This window comes from Mustela putorius, unplaced genomic scaffold (genome assembly GCF_011764305.1).
Source record: "Mustela putorius furo isolate JIRA1106 unplaced genomic scaffold, ASM1176430v1.1 tig00537350_pilon_pilon_pilon, whole genome shotgun sequence".
Lineage (NCBI taxonomy): Eukaryota > Metazoa > Chordata > Mammalia > Carnivora > Mustelidae > Mustela > Mustela putorius.
The window spans coordinates 26,668,484-26,678,989 of NW_025422471.1; the positions used below are offsets into that span (position 1 = coordinate 26,668,484).

The window sequence follows — 10,506 nt, forward strand, 5'->3', positions numbered from 1 at the left end:
TTTCATTTGTTTAATAATATGGTAATGCTATGCTGATGATGTTCTTGAGAAAGTACAGGTTTTTATATTTCTGTCCCCAAATTTAAGAATTCATGTTGTTTGTTTTATAGTTTCAGTTTGCTTTTCTTAAGTATAGGACTATGATAATCACTGCTCTTCCACAAGAAGTAAAAACATGGAATGATTTCTGAAAAGAGTCACAGAGAAAACATGTTAAGGATAACCAGATGTAACTCAGTAATTTATGAAAAGGCCAGGTAGTTACTTTTCAGTAAAACTTGAAAAATTATACAAGGAGAATGTAGGAGCAAGTGATATGACGATTTTTATTCTTGGACTTTTTATCTGGAAAATGCTGGGAAAATATAAGTCTTTATTTTTATTTTTATTTTTATGTTTTTAGAGAGACTGTGCAAGCCGGGGTTTGGGCATGGGAGAGGGAAAGAATCTTAAGCAGGTTCCAGACTCCATGCAAAAGCCAACATGGGACTCGATCTCATGACCCTGAGATCACAACCTGACTTGAAATCAAGAGTCAGAGGCTTAACCTGCTGAGACACGTAGGCACCCCTAAATAGTATCTTTTAAATTAATGTCTGAGCTGCTTAGAACACGAAAGGAAACTGGAGCAGGAATCTCGGGGAAAAAGTCAGCACCAAAACTGCTAGCTATTCTGGAGGAAAAATCTGTAGTAGTTATCTCTAACCTAGTACTTGAGGGTCACATGCTCATGGGAATAATTAACTGGAAAGTCTTCTCCATAAAAAGACAAGGAAACTTGGGGCAAAATTTGTAAGAATTTGTAACCATTGGCTTCTGATAGGGTTTTTAGCCTAAATTCATAAGAGCCACTTTTTTTGGAGAAAAAACTCCAAACAAAAAAGAATTTAGTATAACATGCTCATGAATTGATAATATTCCAAGGATCCTGGAAAAAAACAAACAGGGACTCTAGATAAAATGTGTCTTTAACCCATTCCTCAAAGAAAATCCTATAGATAAGGGAGTGTTAAATCAGAGTTCAAAAAATATTTTCAAGTTACAAAATCGTGAGATAAGAAAGGCACAATGAGGAAAGAGGCAGTTTAAACAGTATCAGTCAGAACAGCAAAGACTTCTGACACTGGAATTACTGGATGCAGAATATTAAAGAAGTATATTTATTTCTAAAGAATAAAAGGACATACAAAGTATTAGTAAGGACCAAGAGACCATTAAGAATAAGCAGGCAGGGGCACCTGGGTGGCTCGGTGGGTTAAGCCTCTGCCTTCAGCTCAGGTCGTGATCACAGGGCTCTGGGATCGAGCCCCACATCGAGCTCTCTGCTGGGGCAGGGAACCTGCTTCCTCCTCCACTTCCTCCTCCCTCTCTCTCTGTCTGCCTCTCTGCCTACTTGTGATCTCTCTCTCTCTGTCAAATTAATAAAATCTTAAGAAAAAAAAAAAACAGAATAAGCAGGCAGTAGAACATTATGGTATATTAGAAAGGAAGGAAATGTTCAGTCTTTATGTTTATGGGGGACTATCATAAGGACACAGGAACTAACTTGAAGAGGCTCTATTGGCCATATCTGAATGAACTGGAATAGCTCTTAAGTCTAGGAATTATAGGCCATTGAGACAAAGTAGGGATTCACGAGTCTTTACTAAACAGATGGGGAAGAAGAGGAAATTCTTCCTTAGAGTGGAATGCCAACTGTTGACTGTTAGATGCTGAGGAGAAGGGTTTCAGTAGGAAAATAGTCATTTTGCAACTATTGTGATTGCTAAATATTGGGTATCTTAAGGAACAGCATATTTGCATAGTCTTTAAAGGCTTTCTGCACAGACTGCTTATAAGTTGCAAGGTAAAAAACTAGTAAGTAAGTAGGAGCTGTAATAATATGAGGAATAACCCAAAGAAGTGTATCAGACTTGAATATGTATTATAAAGCCACATTGTGGTTCTGATACTAATGAAGCTCGAAACAGACCGACCAGTAGAACAAACCAGAAAACCTAGAAGCAGACTTGTACATATATGGAAATTCGATTTATATCAGTATTATTGAAGTTCAGTGGCCAAGGATGGATCGACTATTCTATAAATGGGCCTGTGATAATTATCCATGTGGAAAGAGATTTAGTTAGATTCCTGACTCATGCCATACACAAAAATCACTTCCAACTGAACCAGAAAACTTAAACATGGGGGTGCCTGGCTGTCTCTGCCTGTAAAGCATGTGACTCTTGATCTCAGAATTGAGTTCAAGCCCTGCATTGGGTGTAGGGACTACTTAAAAGACAGAATCTTTGGGACGCCTGGGTGGCTCAGTGGGTTAAGCCGCTGCCTTCGGCTCAGGTCTTGATCTCAGGGTCCTGGGATCGAGCCCCGCGTCGGGCTCTCTGCTCAGCAGGGAGCCTGCTTCCCTCTCTCTCTCTCTCTCTCTGCCTGCCTCTCCATCTGCTTGTGATTTCTCTCTGTCAAATAAATAAATAAAATCTTTAAAAAAAATAAAAAATAAATAATAAAAGACAGAATCTTTAAAAGAAAAGGGTGGGGGGAGACGCCTGGGTGACTCAGTGGGTTAAGCCTCTGCCTTTGGCTCAGGTCATGGTCTCGGAGTCCTGGGATCAAGCCCCAAGTCAGGCTCTCTGCTCAGCGGGGAGCCTGCTTCCCCCTCTCTCTTCCTGCCTTTCTGCCTGCTTGTGATCTCTCTCTCTGTCAAATGAAAAAAAAAAAAACACCCAAAAACTTTAAAAAAAAAAAAAAAAACCCTATACATGAAAGAAGAGATGCAAAATTTTCCTTGTAGTATAGAAGTATAAAGAAAATAAATGCTAGGATATGAAAACAACCCCAAAACTTTATGAAAGGCAAACCTTCAGATTTTGAAAGAAAATTCAGAATTATCTTACTAACCAGGACAGATAGGGTAGGACTTACAGAATACCAAAAGTTGAAAGTATAAACTAAAATATTGATAAATTTGATGTTATTAAAATGAAGAATTTCTTTGCTAGAATACACTATAAAGAAAGCAAAAAGATACATCAAAAGTTGAGGAAAGCGCGCCTGGGTGGCTCAGTGGGTTAAGCCGCTGCCTTCGGCTCAGGTCATGATCTCAGGGTCCTGGGATCGAGTCCCGCATCGGGCTCTCTGCTCAGCAAGGGAGCCTGCTTCCCTCTCTCTCTCTCTCTGCCTGCCTCTCCATCTACTTGTGATTTCTCTCTGTCAAATAAATAAATAAAATCTTTAAAAAAAAAAAAAGTTGAGGAAAGACATGTGCATCATATAAAAAGTGACAAAACATTAATATCCAGAATATATAAACAAAGTTTAAAGATCCCTAAAAACATGACAACCAAGTAGAAATGTGAGCAAAAAAGATTCAACAGGTGTTTCACACAAAAGATACCCAGAAGGCTGATGAACATATTAAGAGATTCTTAGTATCAGTAAGGATTAGGATGATGCAATATATGACATACTATTTTACACCAGTACAGTTGGCAGGAATTAAATCAGACAGTGACAGGTGTTGGTGAAATGTTGAGCAATGGAAAGTCCTAAAAACTTCTGGTGGGATTGTAAATTATATAGCCACTTCCTAATGAAGTTAACTGTGTACAGACTTTACCACTCAGCAGTTCTTCTCTTGGGTAGATGTCTAGGGAAACTCTTAACACATGTGCACTCAGAGATAGATTGAAGAATTTTCATAGTAGCACTGTAATAAAAAACCTGTACGTGGAAAAAAAAGTCCAACTATTTATGGACGAGGAATGTATAAGTTGTACTGTGGTCATACCATAGCATATTATACACTTGTGAAAAAGAGTGAGCTGCTTCAATATGCATCATCCAGAGGACCTACAGATGTGAAGCAGGAGGCATCTGAGTGGCTCAGTCGGTTGAGCATCTGCCTTGAGCTAAGGTTGTGATCCCAGTGTCCTGGGATTGAGCTCCACATCAGGCTCCCTCCTCAGCAGGGAGCCTGCTTCTTCCTCTCCCTCTACCCCTCTCCCCTGCTCATTCTCTCTCCCTCAAATAAATTTTAAAAATCTTAGAAAAAATGTGAAGCAAAAGAAACAAATAGCAGGGTACATAATAGAATAACAAATTCAAAACACAGTAGAGTGAACTGTGTTGTTTAGGGATACATGCATATGTAATATGACTAAGGAAAATCGCAGGAATGACTGAATATATCATGGTAGTGGTTACTTCGGAAGGCTTGTAGGTAACTGGTAATGGTTTATTTCTAAGTAGTTTTAGGTCTCATAAATGCTCCCTTAAATAAAACATATTTCATAATATAAAAATTAGCTTAAAAAGGAATCATTAAAAATTTTTTTTAAAAAGGAATCATAAAGAGGAATTGTAGGCTATAATTCTTAGATTTAGTTTGAGCTGTATGTTACTCTGTTACATGGTCCACTCAGGTAAATATAGCATTGTTTTGTTTTAGTAAAATACTGGAGATTGATGACAGATGTAGGTTGTCAGAAAATGAGAGATACTGTTTTCAATCTTTAAGTCACAAGTTTGAGAAAAATCATAAATATGTAAAACATCACGGGAAGAATGTAGAATTTAGCAGCTTGGGTAAACAGAATTTAAAAAGCCTTTTAATTTTCATTAGATAACCTTTTATACTCCAGATGTTTACAGTCAAATAAAAGTTTTGCAATTAGAATTTTAGTCACATAAGGTATTTTGAAAAGTTTAAATGTGTCATCTGTATGTCAAAACTTATAGCATCATCTGCCTTAACACATCTCAGCACTGAAGCAGTATTAATCAGTGATTCACACCTGGCTTGTAACATCAGTAAACGCAGAAGCAGATGCTTTCTTTGTAGAACTTTTTACTCCGTCGTGTTTATATTGTATTTAGTGTCATTGTAATCTTTTTTCCCACTTTATCTTCTATGAGACTTCGAACTTGTTGACTGTAATATTGTATTTGCGGCATCTTGACATCTTTCTGGAACAAATCTCTGAGATATTGTTATCAATTTGTTTATAGATACCTTAGATAGAACTTTAGGAGACAAACGGCATCTTGTGACTGTAGATCTGGAAGTAAAACCAACTGAAACACCCTCTGTTACGCCAATTATCAAGTATGCTCCAAGTGTTAGTGAGGACCTTCCAAAGGTCTCTCAAGAGGCCATTGAAAATGGAATTCACAGTGCATGCCTCCAAGGTAAGGTACTCAAGAGTAAGCTTTAGTATCACAATGACCCACTTAATCACTCCTAATATCATGGATTATTTCCATCTTTTTTTCTAGCTTTGGTAGTGTTTTCTTACTGTGTCTTCTGATTATGTGTATGTTATACCTTTTTGCATTGTCCCACAGTCCTTGGATATTCTGTTCTAGGTGGGTTTTTTTGTTGTTTTTATCCCCCAGTCTTCACTTTGCTTTTCACAGTTTTAGAGGTCTCTATGGATACAATTTCTGTCTTTTTTTTTTTTTTTTTTTAATTTTATTTGTCAGAGAGAAAGAGAGCACAAGCAGCAGCAGGCAGAGGGAGAAGCAGGCTTCTTTCTGAGCAAGGAGCCCAGTATGGGGCAATGGATACAATTTCTAACTCGGCACTTTCTTCAGCCATGTCCAGTGTACCTACAAGCCCATCAAAGACATTCTTCATTTATTCTACTGTGTGTGTTTTTTTTTTTTTTAAGATTTTATTTATTTATTTGACAGAGATCACAAGTAGGTGGAAAGGCAGGCAGAGAGAGAAGAGGAAGCAGGCTCCCTGCCAAGGGGAGAGCTTGATGCGGGGCTCGATCCCAGGACCCTGGGATCATGACCTGAGCCAAAGGCAGAGGCTTTAAACCACTGAGCCACCCAGGCACCCCTTTACTGTGGTTTTGATTTCTGGCATTTGTTTGGGGGATTTTTTTTTTTTTTGACTTCTCTCTGCTTTAATTGTCCATCTGCCTCTTCTTGCATGTGGTCTACTTTATCAGAGTCCTTAGTGTATCAATTATGTGATTGGATTATTACAACATCCTTACCATGTCTGGTTCTGTGCTTGTTCTGTATTCAGATTGTGCTTTCGTTTTTTGATATGCCTTGTAATTTTTTCTTGATGGCCAAACACAGTGTGCTGGTAAAAGGAACGACTATAAACGCATCTTTAGTATGTGGAGGTCAGGTGAGAGGGCAAAGGAAGTATTCTCTAATCCTAGGATTAGGACTCAGGCTTAGGTGAGCCCATGCCTCTGGACCAGGAACTGTACCCATGTTTCTTTTTTTTTTTTTCCCCCCCACTGGCCTCAGGTTGGTTGGACAGGATGGTTAGAGTAGACTGGGGTTTGATACTTCACCCAAGTTGGTTAGGTCCTGCTAATGCCCCTGTGGGTTAGGCTCTAGTTAGCTAGTTTCCCCTGACAGCAGGCCTTTGTAAGATCAGTGTGTTCTGGAATATTACAGAATGGTTTCTTTACCCTTCTGTCAGAAGCATAAGGAAAATTTTCTCTGATATGTATGGTAAGAATCTGCTTGAGCTCCTAGAGGTAAACCTCACAAAATTGGCCGGTGGCGGTGGGGGCGGGGGGTGTCTTCCTTATGATTTATGACTGGATCCCTCTGGAGTTTCTTAACTCCCAGACTTGCCCACACTGAGCCTCCAGCAGTTCATCAATTAAAGTTGACTTTTCCTACCCTGGCAGTGGTTCCTGGGCTGGTGAACCTCTGCTCTAGGAAGCTGTGACTCCCAGTATTCACTGTCTCCCGAGGTTTGGGGCCAGTGGTTTTGTTCTTTGTCTTCTTTCTTAAGGATCCGAGAAGAGCTGCTGATTTTTCATTCTGTTCTGCTTTTTACTTGCTGGGACAGAGTGACAATTTATAAGCTGCCTACCTGAATTGGAATTAGAAGTCCTCTCCCTGTATGTACTCCTCATTGTATATATTGAGTGCTAACACAGTTGTTTTCTTCCCCTTGCCTAGGACCATTGCTTGGATCCCCAATTCAGGATGTGGCGATTACTTTACATTCCCTGATAATTCATCCTGGTACCTCCACAACGATGATTTCTGCCTGTGTCTCGAGATGTATCCAAAAGGTATAGAACTATCCTGTGTTACCCTTTTTGCTTTAAGGTGACTCTCCTGACAGTAGTGTACCGTTGCTCTATAGGCAGCTGTGCTTGGCAGCGAGTGCCTCAGACTGTTAATGTTGCCTTCTCAGCCTTATAGTCAGGAAGGGTTTTTACCTTGGAGAATCTGTGTGTTCTTAATCACCACAGTTATATTTGATAGAGGACCTAGGAAATTATTGTTCAGCATGATGACCAGGAAATATTCTTTGATTTTTGGCAGGGAGGTAGGTTTCCTTAACTGGCATTTCTGAGTTCCCCATCCCAGACACATAACTATTAGCGGGAAGCTTGGTAGTTTGAGTAGGGGACATTTTGAGGGTCACCTGGGCCCAAGATGGACTATTATCTTATTAGTTCCAATTTTGGAGTTCCTGTTTATCTGAGTAAGATTACTTAATCAAAGATCATTGAAATCAGAGAAGTCACACTGAGAAAAAGTTTCAAGATAAGCACCTAACCTTACAAAAAGTATTAAGCAATCTGATTTTCTTGGCATGGTTACCTCTCTGGATATCCCTGAGTGTCTTGCCTCAGTAAGCTACTAGAGTTGAATTAACTCATGGGATTTTAGTGTGCTAAATGCTGACTATGTGCATTCCTCTCAGTGTAGTTTTTGTAGCTGACTGATTTGCATTAAAACACTTACTGTTTAGGGACACCTGGGTGGCTCAGTTGGTTAAGCAGCTGCCTTCAGCTCAGGTCATGATCCCAGCGTCCTGGGATCAAGTCCCACATCGGGCTCCTTGCTCAGCGGGGAGCCTGCTTCTCCCTCTGCCTCTGCCTGCCATTCTGTCTGCCTGTGCTTTCTCTCTCTCTCTCTGACAAATAAATAAAATCTTAAAAAAAAAAAAAAAAAAACCTTACTGTTTAAAACAATTTTCTAACATTTGGGACTGTGTTTGAGACTTGATTTTCTACAGCTCCTTTAAATCCAAAATTATGAAGTTAATGTGAATACCTAAGTCCCTGACTTAGGCAAGTGGAACTCAATGTCTTGTTTATGTGAGTTCAAGTTCATACTTTTTTTCTTAAAGTAGCTCTCTGCCAGTTGGGAGCCTACTGCAGTGCTTGAACTCATGACCCTGGGATCAAGATCTGAGCTGAGACCCAGTCTAACACTTAACTGAGTGAGCCACCCAGGCATCCCTCAGGTTCATACTTCTTAGTTTTTTTTATTTTAAAAAAGCTATACATCAAAAAACATTCTGTAAATACTGTTTGCTTAACCTATAGTTAGAAATAATACCTATAAATTAATCATGATTAAAATGTTGAGAATCTTTATAAAAATTTTTAAAGTTTCTCCTGAAAATGGTTTTAGTCAGTAACAGTAACCTGAAAGATGTCATATTTCTAAAATAACCCCAAGCCCCATTATACTGATGAGTCCTTCAAAGCTTCATATGCCTTCTAAAAGCAAAATCTGTAAGTGTATCTTAATTGGGTAGTATATTTATTGAGATCATTAACTTCTTGGGGGCTGACATTTACTCTTTAGTTTTAATACATTAAATGAAGTACTCCCAATAGACAGACTGCAGCCCTTGTTCAGTTTCACCTAGTAGAGAAGCTACTCTCTGCTTATTAAAATGATGCTTCCTGTATTTATTGAGCCATCTTTGTGGAGCTTACAGTGCACTGACATAGACAAAAATGGGATGTTTGTCTTAACCCAGAGGACCTTAAGATTTATAAGACGATTAAATATATGTCTAAGAAAGATTATGAAGCCATCAACAGATATAAGAGTAAGCACACAGGAATATTTGTGAAAGGAAATGATGAGATCATCTGGGATTGCTGGGTATTTGGACACTGTCTTAAAGCAGGCTAGTAGGGTATAGGCTGCAACACTCAGACCATAGTCTGTGTGAAGTATAGAAGTTTGAGGAAACTACATCGTTGTTTTTGAAACTCTGAATTAGGTGGAAAGAACACTGAGGACAGATGCTGTGTATCTTAGTTATATATAGCATTCAGTCCTTTCTTTGCTTATAGCGTTTTTCTTTTTAATTTTTATCTTCTCCCACTCATTTATTTTGTCCTGAAAGACATTATGTGAACTCTGCATAAGAATTGGAAAAAAAGATACATAGTTGTTCGCTACTGATGGTCATTATTTTTAGTAGTATCTTAATTAAAGGACTGTTAGATGTATTTTCTGTAGGTGAGTCATTTCAGTTAGATTTTAAAGCTATGAAGAACTGATTGTTTACTATGTATGTGTGCTGTATTTTGAAATTTTAATGATAATGAGAATATACTCTTGGTTTTAGAAATGTGGCCATTTTTCATGATTGTGCTGGTGAGGGGCAAGAGAAGAGGTAGGGGAGGTAGTGACTGATCAAGGACAAAAGGATTTAGGGTCCAGAACTTTTACCAAATACAGACAGTTATAATGCCCACTTTCTAAGGCCTCAGTAATAATGAGAAGTGAGTGGTGATAGAGTGGGAACAGAACAATGAACAACTCACAGTAAGGGTGAGGGCACATTCCGGAGCCCCAGCTCTCTTACTTTGGTGGTTTCCATTGCTAGGTCTGTTTAGTAAATCCCACCTAATAACCAGAGGCTTATTAACATTTATAGGAAATGGTTTTGTTACTTTAAAACTCTGACAGGGCTCCAGCAAGATAGCTTTTAAAATCAAACCCACTGGTGCTTAGAGTGTTTGCATATGCCCTCTAAAACCCATTAACCTATTTGTCTGATGTAGTGATGGTCTGAAACACTGTGTCTGATGGCGACTCCAGTTCACTTCGTCCCCTATTCACTTGCCCCAGGTGCTGCACTGGCTTTTTTCAGTTTGCATGTTGTTTATGTGCTTGGTCTTCTTGCCTTTTGTTGTGCTTGTGCTACCTTATTGTAGTACATTCCTTGATTTGCCCTCATGTGGACTCTATCTATAGTAGGCACAAAACACATTGTTTCAGCAAGGAAGAAACTTTGATTGAAAGGAGAAAACTATTTATTTTATTTCATTGTATCTCTGTCTATTTCATTGTATCTAGGTCCTCTCTGTAACCAAGCTTTACTAAGTACCCCCGTACTGTGTACCTGAGTTCTTATTTTAGCTTTATAGACCATTAAAGCAGCCTTGTTATATCTTTTTTTGCTAGAGCTCTAGGCTTACAAGGACAGGGAATATTTTTTATGAATTTTTAATGGAAATTTTATTTCTAATTTAAGGAAGGGGGTTAACATTATTTAATTTCTTTAGGCTCTGAAGAAAGCTGATAAGCAAGTTTTAGAGCCCCTGATGAATCTCGAGGTGACAGTGATGGGAGATTACCTCAGCCCTGTCCTGGCAGATCTGGCACAAAGAAGAGGAACCATTCAGGAAATCCAGACTCGTCAGGAAAACAAAATTGTTATTGGATTTGTTCCTTTAGCAGAAATTATGGTAGGTACTT

At 38.8% G+C, this 10,506-nt stretch overlaps 1 protein-coding gene across 8 annotated transcripts in view; it reads left to right on the plus strand.

Annotated features, from left to right (window-relative positions):
• GFM2 (GTP dependent ribosome recycling factor mitochondrial 2) overlaps nucleotides 1-10,506 on the plus strand; it is an 86,045-nt gene that overhangs the window by 63,115 nt on the left and 12,424 nt on the right. For all 8 annotated transcript variants that reach the window (XR_006605025.1, XR_006605026.1, XM_045074503.1 and 5 more), the window contains 3 exons: nucleotides 5,011-5,190; nucleotides 6,943-7,058; nucleotides 10,314-10,496. Coding sequence is in view for 6 of the 8 variants with exons in the window: in XM_045074503.1 (XP_044930438.1) it covers nucleotides 5,011-5,190; nucleotides 6,943-7,058; nucleotides 10,314-10,496 (479 nt within the window). In the remaining 2 variants the exon portion in view is untranslated. The remainder of the gene's footprint in view (nucleotides 1-5,010; nucleotides 5,191-6,942; nucleotides 7,059-10,313; nucleotides 10,497-10,506) is intronic.